Source organism: Ahaetulla prasina, chromosome 6, assembly GCF_028640845.1.
Source record: "Ahaetulla prasina isolate Xishuangbanna chromosome 6, ASM2864084v1, whole genome shotgun sequence".
Taxonomy (NCBI): Eukaryota; Metazoa; Chordata; class Lepidosauria; order Squamata; family Colubridae; genus Ahaetulla; species Ahaetulla prasina.
In genome coordinates this window covers 17,039,378-17,064,866 of record NC_080544.1, presented here as the reverse complement: position 1 = coordinate 17,064,866, position 25,489 = coordinate 17,039,378, and the positions used below count along the sequence as shown (strand labels likewise).

The 25,489-nt window shown below is 40.9% G+C and overlaps 1 protein-coding gene across 1 annotated transcript in view; it reads right to left on the bottom strand.

The window, feature by feature from the left end:
* PKD2L1 (polycystin 2 like 1, transient receptor potential cation channel) overlaps window positions 1-25,489 on the bottom strand; it is a 107,547-nt gene that overhangs the window by 21,368 nt on the left and 60,690 nt on the right. Inside the window, exons 4-6 of the mRNA XM_058188086.1 lie at window positions 19,731-19,844; window positions 2,399-2,526; window positions 156-409 (exon numbers count right to left, since the gene is read on the bottom strand). Coding sequence (XP_058044069.1) covers window positions 156-409; window positions 2,399-2,526; window positions 19,731-19,844 — 496 coding nt within the window. The remainder of the gene's footprint in view (window positions 1-155; window positions 410-2,398; window positions 2,527-19,730; window positions 19,845-25,489) is intronic.

The window sequence follows — 25,489 nt, the reverse complement described above, 5'->3', positions numbered from 1 at the left end:
TACATGATTTTAAAATAAACGAGACAAAAAAAAATGAGACCAAATGATATTGTGCTTCTGAATCTATACAATAAACTGCCATCTTATTTTCTGAAATTGAGGTGTACTTCAGAGCTATAATTTATGAAATTCAAAAAAGGTTGTCCTCTACTTACGCTGTACCATTCAAGAGTCCAAAGGGTGACGTGTTCTCTTTCTCTTCACTGTAGACATCATAACAACCAGCAATATCTTCTTTGAAATCATCGTGCACCACACAGGAGTTGTTCTGAACCTTGAGTTGGCGTAGCCGTGGGACACCAAGAAGTAAGTTCTCGTAATAGATATATGATTGTGCATTGTAGCCCAAAGATTTATTGTTATACCATTTAGTCCAATACAAACTATCCAGGAAAGGTCCTTGTGTATACTATGGAGATACAAGAAAAAGAAAAATGCTATCTAAAACAGCCACATGATACAGAATGATATTAATGTAATTCGCTTTTTTGCATATGTCCAAATGGAAGAAGTTGTATTAATGCAAGAATCAGCAATTGTGGCTATTTCTTGTATATATTTTTTTTTAAAAAGGTAGCTCTTCTAAGGGTTACAGCAGGGGTGAAATGCTACCAGTTCTCTCCAGTTCGGATGAACCAGTAGGGATAAAAACTACTGGTTTCGGCAAACCGGTAGTAAAAACAATGCTTTAAAAAGTAAAAAAAAAGGTTCTGACAATCACAGCTGTGCAGCGTGATTGTCGGAAACTTTTTTTACTTTTTTAAAGCATTTTACTACTACCGGTTCGGGCGAATAGATAGTAAAACATGCTTTAAAAAGTTAAAAACAAAAAAAACATAGTTGGCCATGCCTACCTAGTCACATGACCCCCCCACCAAGCCATGCCCACCAAACCATGCCCACAGAACTGGTAGCAAAAATTATTGACTGACTCAGTATAATTGAATTTCAACTGGATAGGTAGAGAGTTTTTGTTTGTAAATTGGAATTGGTTAGTGCTCTTTCTTTGCATAATAATGAAGAGCAGGGGTGTCAAACTCAATTTCATTGAGGGCCGCATCAGGGTTATGTTTGGCCTCAGAGGGCCGGTGGGGGGGGCGTGGCCATGGTGGGCCTGTCCAGCTCAAGAAGCACCTGTGATGGCCAAGTGCTAAGGCAGGACTTCTCTGAGACCCATCCCTCACTGTCATCTTCCTTCCTTGCTTCCTTCCTTGCTTCCTTCCTTGCTTCCTTCCTTGCTTCCTTCCTTCCTTCCTTCCTGTTGTGGTTTGTCAGCAGCCTACGGAGCTGGCAACAGAGTCGGACAGCGATGAGGCTGAGGTGAGGCCAAGGCCATTGGGAAGTGAAGTGCGGACTCCGGAGCCTCCAGAGACTGATAGTAGTGAGGCAGGAGGAACAGGAGGAGCCTGTTCCTAATGCATGCATGAGAAGAGCTGCCAGAAGGCAAGAGCAGCTCAAGCAGAGAGGACAACTCGGGAGTATGGCCGAGAGATGATTGGCCCCTCCCATAAGGCTTAAAACAGACCAGCACTGGTGTTTCAGCTTTGCTGGAAAACAATGTTGTAGCTGTGTCTTCTGCTTCGTCTTCTGCTTTGTATACGTCTTTGTTTTTGTGGCTTCTGGACATTTGCCAGGAAGGGCCTAACTAGACTAAGGTTTGTGAGATAACTGAAGAATTTGTGTTGGGAGGTATTTGTTTTACTTTGAGTTGAACATGCTGGGAATGAAGTAATTCCCAGCTGTTCGAATAAAGTTTGTTTTTCCACGGACTAAGTTTATTACTACCTACTTGGGCCTGGGTCACAACACTTCTTTCCTTCCTTGCATGGCCCCCTGAGCTCCGTTTTTGCTGGCAGGCTGGCCCCGCGGGCCAGATCTAAGCACCCTACCAGCCCATAGGTCTTGAGTTTCACACCCCTGGTGTAGAGGAAGAAGTGTACTGGTATATGGTCTGAATCTTTGATATATAGACAAGAAGAATTGAAAGCGATATGATTGTTGTCATTAGGGGTGTTTTCTATCGTTTTTCAATTGGGTTTTTTATTGCCCAAAGTCACAGAGAGTGAGTTGGCCAGCCATATAAATTTTCAATAAACAAACAAACAAATAAATAACCAAGCCTCACATGGAGGTATGGGTGAACTGATTATAACTTAGTCCTAGAATGTGCAGAGATCGCTTATACACAACAGGATGAACTGTGTACATTTATTTTCATTGCAACTGTGCATAAGCTAACTGGTTATGAAATATACATGTTTCCACATGTGTACAATTCAGTTAAGCAGATTCAAGTCAGTTCAAAAGAATCCTAGCAGTTTTCAGTCACTGAGCCATATTTAAAACTGCTACATCATCTGACACAAAAAGTCAGCATCCAAAACTTCTTGCCACTCACTCGCCAAAAGTCAGCCATGCTTCCAATGGTCTGGAAGGAGACACCACTGTCTGAGGGAGTCTGCAGAAAGAGTTCAGACATCACCTTGGTATAGTAATAGGCATTTGAACTCGTCATCCCATAGGTCACTAGAGGAGTTTAAGAAAAGAAAAGAAAACACCAGGAAATGTATCAGTAACATTGAACATTTATTTTAATTAAATATTGCCTTGAAATATGCAATACTGATCAGGGATGATTTTGATTTTTACCGGATCTTATTCCATAAAAGCATTAGCTGGCCCAGATGCAGTGGCATTTGTTCAGGTGCAACAGGTATACCTACTCAACACTACTGCCATGTACACTGCAATTACACTCAGCAGGCTACAGGGTGAAAGCCAGGGGTGAAATGTAAAATTTGTTATTACCGGTTCTGTGGGTGTGGTTTGGTGTGTGTGTGGGGTAATGTGACTGGGTGGGCGTGGCCAACTTTTTTTTTTCCACTTACTTTTAAAAGCATTTTTTCTACAACCTCTTTGGCCGAAGAGGTTGTAAAAAATGCTTTTAAGAGCCTCTGATGATCAGGCAACTCAGCTGGGATTGCCAGAGGAGTCTTTTAAAAGCATTTAAAACACTACAGAAACACACCAAATCTCAGAAAGCTGCACAAATATTTTATGTTATTATTTTATTTTATTTATATTTTTTAGATAAGGGGTCTCCAACCTAAGTAACTTTAAGGGTTGGGGGCTTCAACTCCCAGAGGTTCCTCAGCCAGCTTTGCTGGCTGAGGAACTCTGGAGTTGAAGTCCACAAGCCTTAAAGTTACTAAGGTTGGAGACCCCTGTTTTAGATAAAAGCAGCTAAATTTAAAACTTCCTTAACTTTAAATTGCTGTCTAAAAAAACTCAACTCTTAAAAAAACCCAATTAACTATTTTTTAATAGTTTATGTACCCAATGGAGGCAGGCAGATTGAGTTGCTCACCGAGGAGATGGATTGCAGACAGGCAGAATCAGTTGCTAGCTGATGCAACTGATTGCACCAGCTGAAGCAAGGCTTTGCAAGCCCGAATGGAGTAGCAATTATAGGCAAGTGGGGACAGGGCAATTGGGTGGGCATGGGTGGGGGCTGTTGTAAGAGGTTGTAAAAAAGTGATTTTAAAAGCCTATGATATTGCAGCAGTTCAGCTGGGATTGTCAGAGGAAAAAAAGATTTTAAAAGTTCCTCTGAAGATCCCAGCTGAAGTTGCCTCATTGCAGCCCAGAACCTCTTAAAAGGATTGTTTTAACAACCTCTTTGGCTGAAGAGCTTGTAGAAAACATGTTTTTAAAGGTTTTGGTGAACAGGCAACTCAGCTGGGATCGCCAGAGGAGCCTTTTAAAATCTTTTTTTTTTTACAACCTCTTCGGCCAAGGGAACTGGTGGGGGGCATAGCCAGCTGGGCATCGTTACGGGCTCTGCGAACTTGGCCAGATTTTTGCCAACAATTCTCCCGAACCAGTCCGAACCGGTAGCAACCCACCACTGCTTCAGATGTATGAACATCTGCTTGCAGTAAGGCAGATCGGTTTGAAGAAATGTGACATGGACATTTGATGAACAAGTCAGCTCGCTGAATACTTTAACCTCCTCTTAGGGTTGATCCATACATCTCTCAAAATTGTAATAGAATATTGATTCTCATCATTTGCCACATAAATTTTTTAAAGAAATCCCATCATATTAAGACCCTGAAGTAACTCCTAATAGAAAAATGATAAATGGAGAATATATTCTTGCCACAGCTAGATCTGAAATAATTATGAAGAAAAAGAAAGCAGTTTTACCATCCAAAAATGTAGGAAAGAGGGTTGCAATGTTCAGAAACGTGGGAAAAAAAATATTTCCAGCTACGGATTGGAAATAATTGAGAAGTTGGAATTCTAGTCACCAGTCTTGTTACTCCAGAAATCAGACATGCCAATACCTCTAGTCAAAAAGCACACATCTACAATTCTTATATTGTCATAGTTAAGTGTTAAACATTAATTTAGGATTAATAATTTCACTTGGCAAATTTTAGCTACTCACAAAAGGATTTCTTTTCAGAAAAATTCTGGCTGATGGCATCTGAAGAGAAATTCTTAGACTGAAGATGACATTTAATAATGAGATGAATCAATACTCCTCGATAAACAAAATGACAGTTCCCGCTTAGGAATCAAAGGTTTGAGTACAGATCCTGCGCTGTCTGCTCTTGATGGAATAGCTTCAGGTGGGCTTCAAAAATTTTAGCAAGGGGTTCTCTGCCCAGCTGCTGGATGTGCATGGCCATGGTGGGTGTGGCCTATTCGGCCTCCTGCACCATGGTGCGGGGTAGGAGTTTTTGCCCTCCCCGGGCTCCAGAGGCTTTCCTCAAGCCTCCGGGAGGGTGAAAACAGCCTCCCCAGGCTCCGGAGGCCCTCTGGAGGCTGGACATGGGCCCATTTCTGGCCTTCCCGAACTTCCAGTAGGCCTGTTTTTCCCTCTCCCCGAACCTCTGTATGCTCCCTGCACTTACCTGCATCCAAAATGGGCCACATGGGGACTCCTGAGAGGGGTGGGGTGGGCGGGGCCAGTCAGGAGTGGGATTTGGGAGTTCTCCAAACTGCACAGAATCTTAGCTAGAGGTTCTCCCGAACCTCTGCAAACGCCCAACAGCCCACCCCTGAATAGCTTGATGGAGGCTCTGGTATTGAAAAAGAAGCTAGTACAGGATTGACTTTCAATTGTTGCTATTTAATCACTAGTTAGTAGGATTAATTTAGGAGATCCATGTATTAGCAATGTGACTCTTCTTGACTTCCATTAAAATATCAAAATTTGAATTTTATAGTTCTAATCTATGGTGGTGTCTAATACTTTCTGAATCATCTTCTTCTTCTTCATCATCAACATCCTTGGATCCATAGCAAAGAGATTCACCAAATATTCGAATGCTTTAAATTTACTGAACTAGAACACCACTTACAAAAAACCCATCTTGTTTAGAACTTCCTTTATTCTACAGGAATAAGTCCACGAGTTCTAGACTCTTGATTAGAATTCAAAACATTGGAAAATACCAATAATAACCATGGTAACAACAGCACATTTCAAGTTTTATCACTGGAGATCAGGATCCAAAGATCCTTCTAATATTTGTTCCCAGCTTAAATTATGATATTAACATTAACAGAGTTGGAAGGGACCTTGTAGGTGATTTAGTCCAACCCCCCCATCCAAGCAGGAGACCCTACGCCATTTCTGACAGATGGCAGTCCGGTCTCTTCTTGAAAGCTTCCAGTGATGAAACTCCCACAACTTCTGAAGGCAACTTCTGTTCCATGGGTTGATTGTTCTCACTGTCAGAAAATTTCTCCTTATTTCCAAGTTGAATCTTTCCTTGATCAGTTTCCATCCATTATTCCTTGTCTGGCCTTTGGGTGCTTTGGAAAATAGCTTGACCCCCTCCTCTCTGTGGCAGCCCCTCAAATATTGGAACACAGCTATCATGTCTCCTCTGGTCCTTCTCTTCACTAGACTAGCGTGCCCATTACTTTCCAAGTATTTGAAGTGATGGTTATGATGTAGCCCTCTAATAGAAGACAAAAATACATGGAGCTCAGGGTTGAACTGTGGAGTCCCTTTATATTCTCCGAGTTTGATTTTTTGCTTGGAGACCATTACCCAACTATGTAACATAGTTGGGTAATCATCAGTGTTAGTAAGAGGGGTTTGCTCCCTGTTCATATACAGTAGCTTGCCCTGTCAGATCTGGCCCCAAACACAACTGCAGAATATACTGTATCTATCACCATAGGCATTCATAGTACTAGTAATTGTAAACCTAATCTTGCGTAGCTTCTTTTCCAAAAATACCACACTACTAATCAGAGCATATAAAACATTTGCTAGACCAATTCTAGAATACAGCTCACCTGTTTGGAACCCTCACCACATCTCTGACATCAACACAATTGAACGTGTCCAGAAATATTTTACAAGAAGAGTTCTCCATTCCTCTGAAAACAATAAAATACCTTATGCCACCAGACTTGAAATCCTAGGCTTAGAAAACTTGGAACTCTGTCGCCTTCGACAAGATCTAAGTCTAACTCACAGAATCATCTATTGTAATGTCCTTCCTGTCAAAGACTACTTCAGCTTCAATTGCAATAATACTAGAGCAACTAATAGATTTAAACTTAATGTCAACCGCTTTAATCTAGATTGCAGAAAATACGACTTCTGTAACAGAATCATCAGTGCTTGGAATACTTTACCTGACTCTGTGGTCTCTTCTCATAATCCTAAAAGCTTTAACCAAAAACTTTCTACTATTGACCTCACCCCATTCCTAAGAGGACCATAAGGGGCGTGCATAAGCGCACAAACGTGCCTACCGTTCCTGTCCTATTGTTTTTCTTTTCTTTCTAGTTCAATCTTTCCTTGATCAGTTTCCATCCATTATTCCTTGTCTGGCCTTTGGGTGCTTTGGAAAATAGCTTGACCCCCTCCTCTCTGTGGCAGCCCCTCAAATATTGGAACACAGCTATCATGTCTCCTCTGGTCCTTCTCTTCACTAGACTAGCGTGCCCATTACTTTCCAAGTATTTGAAGTGATGGTTATGATGTAGCCCTCTAATAGAAGACAAAAATACATGGAGCTCAGGGTTGAACTGTGGAGTCCCTTTATATTCTCCGAGTTTGATTTTTTGCTTGGAGACCATTACCCAACTATGTAACATAGTTGGGTAATCATCAGTGTTAGTAAGAGGGGTTTGCTCCCTGTTCATATACAGTAGCTTGCCCTGTCAGATCTGGCCCCAAACACAACTGCAGAATATACTGTATCTATCACCATAGGCATTCATAGTACTAGTAATTGTAAACCTAATCTTGCGTAGCTTCTTTTCCAAAAACACCACACTACTAATCAGAGCATATAAAACATTTGCTAGACCAATTCTAGAATACAGCTCACCTGTTTGGAACCCTCACCACATCTCTGACATCAACACAATTGAACGTGTCCAGAAATATTTTACAAGAAGAGTTCTCCATTCCTCTGAAAACAATAAAATACCTTATGCCACCAGACTTGAAATCCTAGGCTTAGAAAACTTGGAACTCTGTCGCCTTCGACAAGATCTAAGTCTAACTCACAGAATCATCTATTGTAATGTCCTTCCTGTCAAAGACTACTTCAGCTTCAATTGCAATAATACTAGAGCAACTAATAGATTTAAACTTAATGTCAACCGCTTTAATCTAGATTGCAGAAAATACGACTTCTGTAACAGAATCATCAGTGCTTGGAATACTTTACCTGACTCTGTGGTCTCTTCTCATAATCCTAAAAGCTTTAACCAAAAACTTTCTACTATTGACCTCACCCCATTCCTAAGAGGACCATAAGGGGCGTGCATAAGCGCACAAACGTGCCTACCGTTCCTGTCCTATTGTTTTTCTTTTCTTTTCTAGTTCAAAACCTGGCACCTTTTTTGTGGGGTCATTTATATGACTTCCTATATCTGGGGGTTTAGCAGCTCATTTGGCTTTGCAGTGGGAATCAGTGTTAAAGTTGTTGGGCAGATGTTGCACAAGTGCCAGTGGGGGGTGCTTCCTGGATCTGAGTCTTCCTGCCAATAAATGAGGACATGCATTGGTAGGAGTGAAGCCATAAATCAATTAAACTGCCCTTTAATAACCTATATGTTACATCTCTCCTTTCTTTTTTAGGAGGTAGATCTGGTGACCAGGCGATTGTACTGCCTAATGACTAAACCCACTTTTCTTGTTCAAATCAGTGGTGGAATTCAATTTTTTTTACTACCAGTTCTGTGGGCGTGGCTTGGTAGGCGTGGTGTGGCTTGGTGGGCATGTCAGGGGAAGGATATTGCAAAATCTCCATTCCCACCCCACTCTGGGGCCAGCCAGAGGTGGTATTTGCCGGTTCACTGAACTACTCAAAATTTCCACTGCTGGTTCTCCAAACTATTCAAAATTTCTGCTCCCAGTTCTCCAGAACCTGTCAGAACCTGTTGGATTTCACCCAGGTTCAAATCTATAAGGTTCCCCTCACACATATGTGCTAGTCGTTCCCAATTCTAGGTGGCGATGCTCATCTCCATTTCAAAGCCGAAGAGCCAGTGCTGTCTGAAGATGTCTCTGTGGTCATGTGGCCAGCATGACTAAATGCCAAAAGTGCACAGAATGCTGTTACCTTCCACCAAAGGTGGTCCCTATTTTTCTACTTGCATTTTTTTACGTGCTTTCAAACTGCTAGGTTGGCAGAAGCTCGGACAAGTAACGGAAGCTCACCCTGTTACGTGGCACTAGGGATTTGAACTGCTGAACTGCCAACCTTTTGATTGACAAGCTCAGCGTCTTAACCACTAAGCCACCGCATCCCTCTCAAATCTATACGTAGCACTAGGTAAAATGTCAGATTTGAAGACCAAAAGGAGCACAAAGGGCTCAAAAATAACTCTCTTAATTGCAACGCCATAAAGCAGATGGAATTTTCATGAGATTCTGCAACGTCTTTGGCGTCGGAAGAGGGCAACCATGAGAAAATAATGAAAAATAATGCAGCAGCATTATAGTGCTAAACACAGAGGCTTATTCACCCACACGTTCTCTGAAGCACCTTTTGCCTTTGGAATCCAAAATGCTGCATGGCTTACAGACCATGTCTTTCTATTTGTTGCAAAAAACCAGGATGCTGAAAATTGAAGAAATCAGGTATTTTTTTTTTACAGACTATAAGTACCCACAAATTTAAGCTAAAAGGAAATGAACCAGCGAGGCAAACCAATCAATATTCATTTCCCTTGGCCCAGCTGTGCAATGTTGATCGAGAAGAAAAATATGGTCAGTGATGCACACGCTATATATAAATTTCTAATATTTTTCATCTGGCTGTGCAACTGCATATGACTGAAACTGGATTTTGGGAAAGCTGCTGATAATAGCAATGAAAGTGTGAACGTAACACAGCCAAGGCATGCAAAAGCAAAAAAAATATTAGACAAAAATCCATACATGGTTGGAAAAAATGGTAAAGCAACATATTGATTTAAACCCAGAAACATTTTTGTTGGGCATTTTACCAGATAACTATAACAATTGTTATTTGATTTTACATGCATTGACTGCAGCTAGAATTGTATTTGCACAACAGTGGAAAAGTGAAGAGATCCCTACAGATGAAAATGTGATTTAAAAAATATTAAAATGTGCAGAAATGGATCGATTACAACTTACAATTAAGGAAAAGAAAGAAAATGGATACTTTTTAACTTGGGACTTATTTTATCAATGGTTAGCCGACAAAAACAGAAGTTAGAAACATGGAAATATAAGAAAAGGACCAATGGAAAAACAGGTTTGTTAAAATGGATAAGCAAGTATCAGTATTACGATGATGATGATGATGATGATGATGATAGAATGAATATCAATGCAATGAACATTGCTGTAAACACTTTGATGATTATTTCCTAAAACTATTTGTACCCAGACAACACACTTAATCAAAGTGTGTTTTTTTTAACCAAAAGTGGAATTTTTATAATAAAAAACTTTATGTAAAATAACCCACAAACGCAGCCAAGGCAGAAGGTTCACTTTGGTTGCCTGGGCAGTAGGAATGCACACACCATGTACCCTATCAGTCATAGTAAGGGGCAATGAGAGGGCTATGTTTGTTTCAGTGATATCAGGATTGATGGTTGTGACATCACATTTGCCAGGTGACTCTTGACAGGGTGAAGAAATGTCATTTAGAGATAAACGGTGCAGTAAAACAAAAGAGATAACAATGACTCTTTCAATAAGGCAATGGCCCATACAAATCTGACTTCTGGGATAAATGTCTCATCCATTCAACAGAAGGACCATATTTTGCTTACTCTCCAAGGTGCGATCAGTTGTGATTGGGATCAAACTTATCACACTCGGGCACATATACCGAGAGAACCCGGCATTTGCTAAGCTAAAATCAATAGCTAAGTTATCAGAAAAACCCAATGAGCCTCTTACTCAAACAAATGTTCAACGCTCCTGATTTGCAATGAAGGGAACATCACTTCTGTATGAGAAGAATGATTTTGAGCTTTTCCCTGTTGCTCATATCCGAGCTCCAGTGTTCTAGGCATGAAATACAGCCTCCTATGCTGAGAGATCACAGGTGCTCAGTTGAGATAATGACGAATTTACCAAACACAAATAGCCATTGTCTCACCACACGACAAAAATCGGTAAAGAGCTGCATTAAATCTCTCCAGAAAGTACAATAGGAACAGCCTTCTATGTTATCTCCCTTTACACTCTTTCCTGTTCTGAGATTTAAAAGGCAACCTTCAGAGTACTGTGAAAAGTTTAGCCTAGGTGGCATGAAAGAGACATTTGAAGTTCCTAGACATGCAGATAGGTCCTTCTTTCCATTACATAAGCCATCTGTTGATGAGGCAAAGGGGCACAACTAGGCTTAGGCCTGCTTCTCCCATGATCTAGGCCTGGGGTCAGCAACCTGCGGCTCTGGAGCCACGTGTGGCTCTTTCATCTTTCTGCTGTGGCTCCTTGTCGCTGGTCAGCTCCACAATTAATAGGGCTTTTGGTTAGGACAGATAGAAGAAAAAGGACACCGCGATAGGAGGAGACTCTATGGTTGGGGGGAACCAGACTTCGGCATAGGAAAAGCGCCACTGAGCTAGGAGAAGATTCTATGGTGGGGGAACCGGGCTTCCGGTCAGCTCTAGAATTGAATGAGGGGCTTCCGGTTAGGATCTTTGTGGCTCTTTGAGTGTTTAAGGTTGCCGACCCCTGATCTAGGCTAATTAGAGCCAAAAAAACCCACCAGTGTCTCATCTCAAAAAATTCTTGCCATCTGCCACACCATGTTTGTTGTTCCTGCAAAGGGCTGATTATTTATATATACAAGGTTTGAAAACCATGACTGCCCATGCTTCCTTTGGGGGCACCTTTTATGAGCCATGAGAAAATCCTTGGTCCTATTAAGTATCTCATGAAGAGAAAGAAAAACTGGTTGGAACAGTGCAGCGGCATTCTCCCGCTGCTTCCAGATTCTTGAGCCCATTTAGGTAACACCATAAATAACTGAAGTTGGCAGGGTAGACAAATAGGTTTATTTTTATTTATTTATTTTGTCAAACACAACAGTATATATAAGTATAAGCATGAAATAACCATACAAATTGGATACAATCAAGGGGAACATTAGGACAGGAACGGTAGGCACGCTGGTGCTCTTATGCACGCCCCTTACAGACTTCTTAGGAATGGGGTGAGGTCAATAGTAGATAGTTTTTGGTTAAAGCTTTGGGGATTTTGGGAAGAGACCACAGAGTCAGGTAGTGCATTCCAGGCATTAACAACTCTGTTACTAAAGTCATATTTTCTACAATCAAGATTGGAGTGGTTCACATTAAGTTTAAATCTATTGTATGCTCGTGTATTGTTGCGGTTGAAGCTGAGGTAGTCTTCGACAGGAAGGACATTGTAGCAGATGATTTTATGAGTTATACTCAGGTCATGCCAAAGGCGGCGGAGTTCTAAATTTTCTAAACCCAGGATTTCAAGTCTGGTGGCATAAGGTATTTTGTTGTGATCAGAGGAGTGGAGAAATCTTCTTGTAAAATATTTCTGGACACACTCAATTGTATTAATGTCCGAATGAGATGTGGATTCCAGACAGGCGAGCTGTATTCAAGAATTGGTCTAGCAAATGTTTTGTATGCTCTGGTTAGTAGTGTAATCTTTCTGGAGAAGAAGCTATGCAAGATTTACAACTCTTAAAGCCTTTTTGGTGATGTAGTTGCAGTTGCATATCGTTTGATATGAAAACTCCAAGGTCTTTGATGGGATGAGGTTCATCTACAAGGTAATGTCCATCAAGCTTGTATTTAGTGTTCTGATTTTTTTCCCCAATGTGTAAGACAGAGCATTTGCTGGTTGAGATTTGGAGTTGCCAATTTTTTGACCATTCCAACACAAAGTCAAGGTCTTTTTGAAGGGTAGCTGCATTGTTGGTAGTGTTAAATAGTTTAACATCATCGGCGAAGAGAACACTTATAATATGGTCACAGAGGTCGTTAATGTATAATATGAAGAGTAGTGTTGGTCCTAGAACGCTGCCTTGGGGGACACTGCTATTGATAGGAGCGGGATTTGATAGGGCACTGCATATTTTGACCACTTGTTGTCTGTTTGACAGGAACGCTGTTACAGAGATGCCGTAGGATATAAGTTTTAGAAGAAGTTTGTCATGTACCACTGAGTCAAAAGCTTTTCAGAAGTCTATGTAAATTGCATCTATTGCTTTGCCCTGGTCAAGATTTGTAGTCCATATGTTTTTGCAGTGAAGAAGTTGTAAATTACAGGATAATTTTTTTCTGAAATCAAATTGTTTATTAGAGGGTAGGTTGTTTGTTTCAAGGTGGAGGGTGATGGATTGGTTCATGATTGATTCCATTACTTCGCAGGTGACGCAGCATAAAGAAATTGGTCTGTAATTTTCAACTAGGCTGGGGTCTCCTTTTTTGAAGACAGGGATGACCGTGGCTAGTGACCATAGTTTGGGAAGGGAGCTGGTCCTGAAAGATTTTTCAAAGATTATGCTTAGGGGTTTTGCTATAACAGTGGAAAGCTTTTTTAAGAAGTATGCACATAGACCACCAGGTCCAATAGATAGAGATGGTTTCAGTCTGCGAAGGGCCTTTTTAACATTATCTTCTGTGAAATCTATTTGTGTTAGATCGTTGTAATCATTGTTGGTACGACTGGGGAATTTTGGGTATGAGCCATTACTGTTAACAAAGACTGAGCCGAAGAATGTGTTAAAGAGGTTTGCTTTAACTGTTTCATCATTACATTCTTTACCGTTCGGTCCTTTTAGGGGTGGGATGGATCTCGAGTCTTTAAGTTTGTTGTTTACAAAATTATAGAAAGCGCGATTGGATTTTGTGCGCAGAAGGTCTTCTTGTTTGATGTGGTAATTGGTGCATTCAGTCTTTATTTGGTGGCACATATTTTTGTAGCGGTTTTTAAAGTTGGCTAAATAGCCAGTTTTGTTTTTTCGCCAGAGGGATTTTTTTTTTTGGATTGGAGCTTTTTTATTGAAAGGGGTAGTTTGTTTTTCCTGATTTTGGTGGTGGTTTGTGGTACGTATAGTTTAATGACTCTGTTGACTTCAAGTAGAAAAACGCTATAGTAGTCTTCAGCAGTGATACTGTTAGAGCAGTGGTTCCCAACCGGTGTGCCGCGGCACTAAGGGGTGCCGTGAGATCTTTTGAGGGTGCCGCCAAAATTTCAGTGAGGGTTGTGGATTGACGCGCGGGCAGAGGCGGGCGCTCCGGCGCATCATGTGATGAGCCCCTGGCTCTCTCCCTGGCGGCGTGCCTCATTCCCACCCGCCCGCCCGTCCGTCCTTCTTCTTCTTTTTTTCCCCCCTCTCTTTCTTTCGTGGAAGCCGCCGCTGTTGGTCCGACTTGTGGAGGCGGCTGTCTGGCTTCCACCAGGACGAGGCTGTGGCTGCCTCCTCGCAGCATGGACAGTCCGTTGAGCGCGGCGACTCCTACCGGTCTTTTGAGCTGCCTCCGGCAGCAAATAAGCACTTCTCAAAACTTAGCGAGCTGTTGTATCTGGACTGCTGGCTCTCTTGCTTCTCTCTCTCTCTCTCCCCCCTTCTCGCTTGTAGAGAAATCTTTCGCCGAGGGAGGAGAGCAACCCAAAGTCTTGTGCGCCCCCATGTCGATTTTCTCTCTCCCCCCCTCTCCCTCTCCCCTCCCCAGTTTCAGCCTCTTGCCGATCTCCTCCCTTACGCGCTCCTTGGACTCCCAGCCAGCCTCGATTTTCTCTGGCGCCCTTCCGAAGCGCTTCTAAGCAGCCGCTGCTGGTGGAGAAAGTATGGATATATAATGTATGCGGCTCGTTTATTTTTGCAAAGCGAGTCTCGCTCTTTCGGTATTTGTCAGAGGTGCCACCGTGCTTTCGCTCTGAAGTTCATTGCTTGGCTTTAAGTTATGGGGTTGGGGGCGGATTTTGTTGCTGCTCTTAATCCACAGTTTGGGGTGGGTGGGGTGGGAGGAATGACCTAGCAAAGCATTGGAGGATGGGAGACGTACACCCAGGTTGACATCTTCATTTTTGCTAGTTTCATTATTTTAGAACCTTTTTCCCCGGTTACTGTCTAAAATGGTAGGTGGTCAAGTTCCCGATCCCAAGTCATGGTCGTTGCAGTCGGTTTGTCAGATTTTCTTTCCACTCTTAAAGAAAGCGGGGAAATTTGTTAGGTTGACTAAAAAAGGGAAAGGGGTAGTAAAGGGAGTGCTAGATGGGGAAATGCCAAAGGGCATATAGCCCATAGGCGTACAGCTCATAATGCACCTTGGATACCACTTTTAGTTGATTTCTGCTGGACCTTTTGTTTCCTAAATCTATTTTTGTGGGAGCTCATGTGTGAATTTATTTATATTATTTTTATTGTGTTTATTTCGTCAAGCATGTATTTTATGACAGATACAAGTGCAAACATAATTATAAATACGGGTAAAGGATACAAATAAAAGAAAACATTAGGACAGGGACTGTAGGCAGGCTGGTGCGCTTATGCACGCCATTGCAACTTTTAACAGCACAAACCTCAAATGCAGCACAGGAAATGCCTTGAAATGAAAGGCAGAATTCTGCAAGGTTGCCAAAGGATCAAGTTGTCCTGCACTATTTGTGAGTTTCCTGAGGTTTGGTTTATCTGAAGATGGCTTACATCTTCTAGTCATTTGGAAGTATCTGGGATCTGTTGCTGCTTTTAAAAGGTCATCTTGATCTTTAAGTCTGCAGCATGCAAGCATTTCCTTTAATGAGAAATACCTATGATTGCTCCATACATACTAATGTAGTAGCTGATTTTCAGTAATCACGCAATCACTAATAGGAGCAAAAATATATATTTTTTAAAAAATCTCCTTGCTGCCATCTGATGTCATCCTGGTTTTTTTTTCAGGTCAATTCTAAAAACCAACTTCTTACAGCTATTCTAAGCAGATGTTATTTGTTTATTTTACCCCACCTTTATTATTTTTATAAATAACTCAAGGCAACAAACATACCTAATATTCCTTCCTCCTCCTATTTCCCCCCAAAACATAACCCTGTGAGGTGGGTTGGACTGAGAGAGAATGACTGACCCAAAGTCACCCAATCTGCTTTCATGCCTAAACTGAGACTAGAACTCGCAGTCTCCTGATTTCCAGCCTGGTATCTAACAGGATTCAACAGCCAAGCTATGATCCTAACTGTAACCAAAGGATTGTGGTTTAGATGTTTACCTATTTTAGGTTTAATCTTTGGCATCCCTAGATCCTGTAGGGCCAAGAGAAGCTACTCTCTGAAATCTCAGAGGGTTGTTGAGTATCAATTACATGGTATGTTAAGTTAGATCTGTTTTAAACATATTTTCTAAATAAGTCACAAGTAGCTTAATTCACACAAATACTAAGTCACTTGTGGCCCAAAAGTTCTCTGCCCCCACCCCGGCTATTGTTGGTACAACTGTGAGGGAAGAAAATTTGAAAAGCTAAGTGCTCATCATAAATTGTGCCATAAATCCATTTTGGAAACAAAGGCACCACTGCTAACTCTAGAAACCAGGAGGGAATTTTGCCGTGCCTACATAGTTGACACGGCCTTTTCCCTGCTGGGCCCACGACTTCTTCTAAGTTAAAGTTCCAACTCTTATTAGGGTTTAGACTCTATTTCCTTATAAGGGTGCCGGGAACTTTTGAAAGGCTTTCCAAGGGTGCCTCAAACAAGAAAAGGTTGGGAACCACTGTGTTAGAGAATAGAATTTGCCAGTCAAGAGATGAGAAGTCGATGTCTATAAGATCATAGTTGGCTTTTTTTGAAATTGTAGTTTGGTATACCATTATTATGGAGATTATTGTAAGGGTGTATATTGAGACAAAAGTCTATCATGCTGTGGTCACTGTTGGAAAAGGGTTCTTTTATTTGTAGTCCATAAATTGAGTTTGCCTTGTTGCAGAAGATGAGGTCAAGGCAGTTGTTGAGTCTTGTATTGTTAGTTACTAGTTGATCAAGACCTAGATTTGTAACAGCATTGTACAGGGTAGTATGGGTGGGTTCAGTTGTACATTCGTTTGTTATCCAATTAATAAGAGGTAGGTTGAGGTCTCTCAGGAAGATGAGAGGCTAAGGGCAAGAGGCAGCTCATGTTAGTAGTGTGGTTAACATGTTCGCATGTGTGATGTCGTAATCGGGGACTCTGTAGCATAGCAAGAAGCAAAGTGTGATGTTAAGGGACAGTTCACAGACAATAGTTTCTGGAAGAGCGAGTTTATGTGCAACTTGAATATTTTTTAGATTCAGTGACTTTTTGTAAAAGATAGCCACTCCACCTCCTCTGCGGGTTTCACAATCGGACCGGAAAACATGATATTCTCTGTCCGAAATGATGGAGTCTGGGAGGGATGAGTTCAGCCATGTTTCACATACAAATATAATGTCGAATGTACCAGTATTTAACAAGAGGAAAAATTCAGGCATTTTGTTTACAATGCTTCTTGCATTTATCAGTTTGCATTTAAGTTCTGTAGTGGTTGGTATAGAGGGATATACCAACCACTATATAGAGGTTAAAGTATGTAACTTTATTACATGGGAACTGGGTATGCCTAGTTTAATGAAAAGAAGGACTAGGGGAGACATGATAGCAGTGTTCCAATATCTCAGGGGTTGCCACAAAGAAGAAGGAGTCAAGCTATTCTCCAAGGCACCTGAGGGTAGAACAAGAAGCAATGGGTGGAAACTCATCAAGGAGAGAAGCAACTTAGAACTAAGGAGAAATTTCCTGACAGTTAGAACAATTAATCAGTGGAACAACTTGCCTGCAGAGGTTGTGAATGCTCCAATACTGGAAATTTTTAAGAAAATGTTGGATAACCATTTGTCTGAAATGGTGTAGGGTTTCCTGCCTGGGCAGGGGGTTGGACTAGAAGACCTCCAAGGTCCCTTCTAACTCTGTTATTATGAAGTATGTCAGGAAGGGAGACGGTCTGATTGTCTCCTTTTGGCAGGATAGAAGAAAAGAAAGAATACAACAAGGTGTGCAACAGGGAGTAGCAGAAAAGGAAACCAGCCCAATCTAGCCAAAGAGAGAACTCTAGGTCAGTGTTGGCGAACTTTTTTGACACCGAGTGCCGAAACGAGGATGCACACATCTGGAAGATGCGAACGCTGGAAAGATGGTCTTCTGGATTTTGGCGTGTGCATGTGCACTGGCCACCTAGTCTTCCAGTTTCTGCTGTGCATATACCCGCGAAGAGCAGCTGGCCAGTGCGCATGTGCGTGCTGGAAACCAGAATATCATCTGCCCGGCACGCACATGCTCACCAGGCGACTGCTCTTCCAGTTTCCGGTGCGCTCGCACGCGTGAAAATCAGCTGACCAACGTGCTGGAACCTGGAAGAACAACAGATGATGGCTCACATGCCTGGAGATATGGCTGTGCGTGCCACTTCTGGCACACATGCCATAGGTTCACCATCAAGGCTCTAGGTCAGTGATGGCTAACCTTTTTGCCATCGTGTGCCAGGATGGGGGTGGTAGAGGGAAAATTCGTGCATGCGCATGCCCACACCCATAATTCTATGCACTCCGCCCTGTGCATGCGCATGCAAGTCCCCTCCCTCCCCGCTTCTGGCACCTCCCTCCTCCCTTTTAAACCTGTCAGAACCTGCTGGATTTCAACCGGGTGGGGGGGAGATTTCTGTTACGCTACAAACTAAAAGAAAGGCAAAGAGGCTCTAATTCCAATGTTAAAAAAAAAAAGTGAGCTGATAATGGATGGTGGTGAGAAGGCAGAGAGTCAACGTGTGTTTACATCTGTCTTCTTTCAAAAGGTAAACTAAATCCTTTGTGCCCAGTGGTGGGATTCAAATTTTTTTACTACTCACTCCCCCCGCTTCTGGCATATGATGGCACGGTAGGCCCGTTTTTTGCTCTCCCCAGGCCTTCAGAGCCTTTCTAGTAATCTGGGGAGGGCGAAAATGGCCTTCCTTCCGCAAAGCCGAAAACGGCCCGTTTGGCAACTTCCGGTCGAGCTCACATGCCCACCGATATGGCTACGCGTGGTACGTGGTTCGCCATCACGGTATTAAAACAAACCTGTGATACAAGTGGAGTAGTTTATATTTCAAAATGATCGAGGGTTGAATTATTATGTATTATTGTTTATTGTACATTTAATGTTCTATTGTATGCCATAAAACATTACTTTATTTTTCTGTGTACCTAAAGTTTAATAGTAATAAATTCCACATAATTTCCTATTAAAAGCTTCTACGTGAATGCTAGTGACAAGAAAAATATGATTGTGAGTTTTCTTTTACCATCCCTCTGGTTGTCATCTTTAATGTTTTATTATTTCTAATGTCCTCAGTGGTGTGCTGCTGCCGGTTCAGACCAGTTCGAGCGAATCAGTACTTGCGACTCCGGCGCTATGCTGTTCTATTTAGCCGCATTTTTAAAACCATGTGCATCAGTGGTGGGTTTCAAATTTTTTTACCACCAGTTCTGTGGGTGTGGCTTGGTGGGCGTAGCAGTGGAAGGTTACTGCAAAATCCCCATTTCCTCCCATCAGCTGGGACTTGGGAGGCAGAAAATAGCTGGGGGTGGGGCCAGTCTGAATTTTTACTACCGGTTCTCCGAACTATTCAAAATTTCCGCTACCGGTTCTCGAGAACTGGTCAGAACCTGCTGAAACCCACTCTGGTGTGCATACATGCAAACCGTGTGCGCGAGCAAAGCACATGTGTGGAAGGCCGCACATATGTGCAGAAAGCGCGCATTTTCGCGTGCACTCACATTTTCGGTGCTGGGTGAATCGGTTGTTAATTCATGTGCCGCTCACCTCTGATTGTCCTACACAATCAGGGAGATCACAGGCTGTGTTCACACAAAAGGCATTATCAGGTCATTTACAAATCTGGTAGATTCATTTGACAGCATGCTAAGTTTGATTAATTTTAACCTTATTTCCATGTAATTTTCTTGGCGCCATTATGGAAGTGGTTTACCATTGACTTCTTTTGGGGATGTAAAGTGCTGAGAAAAATTATGAATTTGCAGTTTCCATTAGCTATGATGCCAGTAAGCAGCATATAAAAAAAAAATTTTTTTTTTAAATGATCCCATGTAAGCCCAGAAAGAGACAAAAGTAAAGGATTTTTAAAAGGATAATCAGGAGAATAATAGAAAGTAGGAAAAACTGGTAACAAGACTCAAGAGCAGCAATGGTACTACTCACACAAACAGATGTCCACTAAGAATACAATATAGACCAGAAGTTCACGCAGTGTAGTCTTCACATAAAGCTCTCGATTCTCACTGGTATTTTCAGTCAAGGTTGTACCCCAAAGCCCTGTAAAAGAAATAAGGAAAAAATGAACAATATGTGGATTTATTCCAACCTCAGTTGCTACAGCATATCAGTATGTTCCTGACGAAATGAATGCATTTTCTTCACAGAAAATGGAGCAGTAGTTGCCAGATTTGAATCCTATGGCTTAGCTTGTAGGAATGTTTGAATTCTAACCATGATATGATTTTTCATACTTCATAATATTTTTAAGGAGTACATCAACTTTTAAGACCAATATCAAAAAGAAATTCAACTGTATAGTATTTTAAAAAGTGTACTACAGATTTTGCATTGCAATTCTTCAAAGCAAAATCGTGCTCATCGTGTATATGTATTTAAAAAGATATGTACAAAAATAGATAATTAGCAAAAGTAACGTTAAAAACAGCGTTTGAATTATTCTCTCTTCCCAAAGGCACATATATTGGGGAAAAATGAAAAATACAAATTATCATTACAAATATTTAATTATTTAATTTTCAAACTGATGCAAAATGTGAGATGGGTTACCTTGAGAACAAGAAAAATCAGCAATTTTGGAGATACTGAAATGGTTATGTAATAATAATTTAATAATTTTTAATAATTTTCCTCTTGGTCACTTCATAAATTAGGAGTTGGGTGACAATTCCTGGAATTGCCATCAAGACTTTCAGGAACTGGCCATGTCTCTAGAGCTTAAAAATCTTCCTCTGAATCAGTGGTGGGTTTCAAATATTTTTACTACTGGTTCTGTGGGTGTGGCTTGGTGGGCGTGGTATGGCTTGGTGGGCGTGGTATGGCTTGGTGGGCATGGCTTGGTGGGTGTGGCAGGGGAAGGATACTGTAAAATCTCCATTCCCACCCCACTCCAGGGGAAGGATACTGCAAAATCCCCATTTCCTCCTGATCAGCTGGGACTTGGGAGGCAGAGAATAGATGAGGGCAGAGCCAGTCAGAATTTTTACTACCGGTTCTCCGAACTACTCAAAATTTCTGCAACCGGTTCTCCAGAACTGGTGAGAACCTGCTGAAATCCACCTCTGCTCTGAATGCTATGGATTTTACACTTTCAAAAGTAAATAACTTTCAGCCCATTTGATGAGATATTTTAAAACCATTGCCAATTATCTCCCTCATTTATTCAAGATATATCCTTATGTCTTCCAACTGTGTTTATTTCCACACCTCAGCTGCTATTTCCTCATTTATTCTTTTACAGTGAATATTACTAACTTTAAGAAAAACTTGGGAGATTGGCAGGAAAAAGAGTGTAAAACTGGGAAATGCATGATTTCCACACTTGATTGTAAACATAAGGTTTCAATTATTTAAAGATTCAGATACAATGCCACCTCGCCATTTTCCAGGAATTGCTTCTACAATGGATAAATTGGGAATTGGCTCTGGCTGTTTTCTGCAGTTATGGATGAAGGGGTAAAAAGGGGTGAGAGTGGGCAGGTGAAAAGGTATGTAAATAGACTAGACTAGACTAGAATTCTTTATTGGCCAAGTGTGATTGGACACACAAGGAATTTGACTTTGAGGCATATGTTCTCAGTGTACATAAAAAGAAAAGATGCATTCATCATGAATCATAAGGTACATCACTTAATGATAGCCATAGGGTACAAATACGCAATTGAATCATACTAGGAAAAATCAATATAAATCATAAGAATACAGCAACAAGTTACAGTCATAAGTGGGAAGAGATGGGTGATAGGAACAATGAGAAGATTAATAGTAATAGTAATGCAGACTTAGTGAATAGTTTGAGAGTATTGAAGGAATTATTTGTTTAGCAGAGTGATGGCCTTTGGGGGAAAAAACTGTTCTTGTGTCTAGTTGTTCTGGTGTGCAGTGCCCTATAGCGTCGTTTTGAGGTTAGGAGTTGGAACAATTTATGTCCATATAAATGTCCATATAAATATAAATAAACGTAACGAGTCTCAGAAGGACGTTTAGAAGAGGAGTGGAAACATAAATATTTCAGAGAACCGAGCCCTGCTTTACTCGTTTGATCCTTTACCTTCAGCTTAGGTCCAAATCAATTTCTCTCTTTCATTTTAGTGATGTGGCGTGGATTTTCTTTTGAGTTCACGAAAAGCTGGTTCCTTTGAAACAGTTGTTCATTTCACTTTTCTTTCATTGCTCACTGCTAATGAACGCCATTAAGGCTTAATAGCTTGCCTCTCTAATGGCTTGATGTTATTGCTCTTCTCCTCTAAACCGTCATCCAATGTTGGTGTGAATTCCTACTTGAAAGTGGAGTAAATGTTCCCACATCAATATCCAAAGGGCTTTCTGGAACAGAAGCTTAAGGACACTCAGAACCACAGCTCGGTGATAGATGTTCCTCCACGCCCTCGATCGAAAGCTCTTGCGATGGAAGAACACAGGCAATTCGTGCCAGGAACAAGCTAAAAGCTCTTTGAAATTCCTGCTCCTGGTTCAAAAAGTTACTCTTTTTTTTTAAGTGCTAGCACTGATTCCAAACTCAACTTTTAATTGGAAAATGTACAGTTGATTATAATTAAAAAGTAACCATTTGATAAGGCAGCTTGTGTGAAAATAATTTTTGATTCCCCTCACCTCCACTTCAATTTTATGCTTCTCTCTGTCTACACACTTTTTGATCTGTATGAACACACAATGGAAGGGATGGATGGATGGGAGTTGAAGTTCCCATTCTTAAAGTTATCAGGGTTGAGAAACTATATGGCGTTTGCAGCAAGGTGGATAAAAATAGATGTTTTTTTAAAAATTAAAAATAAAAAAATAGGATTTTTAAAATTTCAATCAGATTTTTTTTATTTTTATCAGATTTATTTTAATAAAATGCTTTTGGAGTAAAAAAATCTATCTAAAGATAGTTTTCTGTTTAAGATACAATGCATTCATAATTTAGTTTATTCAGCATGAAATGGAGTTTAGTTATATAGCATGAGGCTGTATATTCTGCAATATTGGGACTGTTGATGAGTAGCCACTGAGGGACAAAGATGACAGTTGCTCTTTAAAAATTAATGATTTAAATTGAGTTGATTTAAATCAATACTTTTTACTAGTGATTTAAATCGTGATTTAAATCGACTTGATTTAAATCGACTTGATTTAAATCAAATCCACCCTGGTTTGCAGTCTCAAAATTTACTTTTAATCAAGTGTGTGTGTGTGTGTGTGTGTGTGTGTGTGTGTGTGTGTGTGTGAGAGAGAGAGAGAGAGAGAGAGAGAGAGAGAATCCAATGAGGAAATTTAAAAAGTCAAGATGATGGTTGCTCCTTCCACAGATAACCAAGCTCTCCGATTGCTACAAGCATCACCCCAATTTCAACATTTAAATAAGAGAAAATATGTTCAACACAAGGTGCTATCCTATTGCTATTGTGTAATGATAGATATGAAGGACTTTATGTGAAGGACTTTATGTGAAGGACTAGATCTTGGAGTCCTAGTGGATAACCATTTAGATATGAGCCAGTAGTGTGCAGCAGCTGCCAAAAAAGCCAACACAGTTCTGGGCTACATAAACAAGAGGGATAGAATCAAGATCATGTGAAGTGTTAATACCACTTTATAATGCCTTGGTAAGGCCACACTTGGAATATTGCATTCAGTTTTGGTCGCCGCGATGTAAAAAAGATGCTGAGACTCTAGAAAGAGTGCAGAGAAGAGCAACAAAGATTATTAGGGGACTAGGGGCTAAAACATATGAAGAACGGTTGCAGGAACTCGGTATGTCTAGTTTAATGAAAAGAAGGACTAGGGGAGACATGATAGCAGTGTTCCAATATCTCAGGGGTTGCCACAAAGAAGAGGGAGTCAAACTATTCTCCAAAGCACCTGAGGGTAGAACAAGAAGCAATGGGTGGAAAGTAATCAAGGAGAGAAGCAACTTAGAACTAAGGAGAAATTTCCTGACAGTTAGAACAATCAGTAAGTGGAACAACTTGCCTGCAGAAGTTGTGAATGCTCCAACACTGGAAATTTTTAAGAAAATGTTGGATAACCATTTGTCTGAAATGGTGTAGGGTTTCCTGCCTGGGCAGGGGGTTGGACTAGAAGACCTCCAAGATCCCTCCTCATTGTGCTTCTTGTCTGGACTTCCTTGTGCAGGCTTAATAGTTGTAGACTCTCGTTCACAAGATATTTCTGCCTGCCAGCAAGGCTACCTCCAGAGAAAGACATTCATTCTACAAAATTCTGGTTTTCTCTACTTTCTTTTCTTGTGGAGATAGTAACCATTGTTACAGAGGTTAGGATTCAAATCTGATTTTTACATGAACCAGGAAGTTTCTACGTATGTAAGCAAAACTCACAAACTGAGCACTGTGAACGTGACCTGGAGTTTCTGAAAGAACGTCAGGATAGAAACTAATCAACAAACAAATTCCCGACCGCATAGATATCCAGTTCAGAGATCTCCAACCTTGGCAACTTTAAGACTTGTGGACTTCAACTCCTGGCTGAGGAATTCTGGGAGTTGAAGTCCACAAGTCTTAAAGTTGCCAAGGTTGGAGACCCCTGATCCAGTTGGCCCTGAGCCATCCAGCATGAAAGAATCATTTTAAGTGTCCGCAAGTTCTAGTCCCACCCTAGTCATGAAACCCAGTTGGGTGACCTTGGGCCAGTCTCTCTCTCTCAATTTCAGCTCACTCACAGGGTTGTTGTTGTTGTGAGAAAAAAAATAGGAAGAAGAAGGAGTATAAGATATGTTCACCACCTTGTGTTGCTTATTAAAAATGGTCGGATATAAATAAAATAATAAATAAATACATCAGACAAACTCCTGGTTTTACAAATTTTATTTATTAAATTTATACGCCATCCCTCTCGCTGTCAAACGACTCATATGGTGAAAAAGATGTGATTTATTTGAAAGGCTGCCTGTCTTCAAGTGAAAGAGATGCTAATTCCCGAGGAAGCTATGTTAGAATCAGGGTTGCCTCAAAATATTGTGGAAGAAGTAGGAGAGGAGAAGAGATAGGGTCTGAAATACTGAAAAAGATCTCCCTTATTCTAGAGTGCAGAACATGGAGAAAATGGTTCAAAGAAGACATAAAGACCCATAATAACCAGAACAGTGTTAAATTATAGCAAAATTGGTAGGCTTGAGAAATCTTTCTAACTTTGCTCAATTGTAAAATCATTGGATAATTTGGAATTTAGACTCTCTGTTCGGAAAGAATAGAAAACTATTATTTATGTCTATAAATGACAGGTCTTTTCACCTTTTCCCTATCAGGAATGGAAGGAGCCACCAGAAGGAATGGAGGGGAAAGCAGAACTGAGAAACCAGTGAAAAGAAGACAACAAGAAGGAGATATCATCAAAATTAATAGTTAATGACTAAGGGATTCAAACAGGAGGAAAATATTTTAAAATATTTAAAAAGGGAATGGGAGGAACAGGAAGATTATCTGGGGAAAGGTGATAGGGGTTAGAACAGATAGCTTTAAAACTAGAGAGTGGGAAAGGTTAGAGAGGGGAAAAGAAGTTAGATTGCACAGTCAGAATTTAGATCTAGAAGTAGATGGAATAAAAGACTTAAGAGAAGAATATGGAAGGCAAGTCAAAAAAATAAGACTTAAAGTACTGATGCGGACAAGAGATGATGGATAGATAAAAGAGCGAAAAAGATCCTTCATGAACATATTTTAACA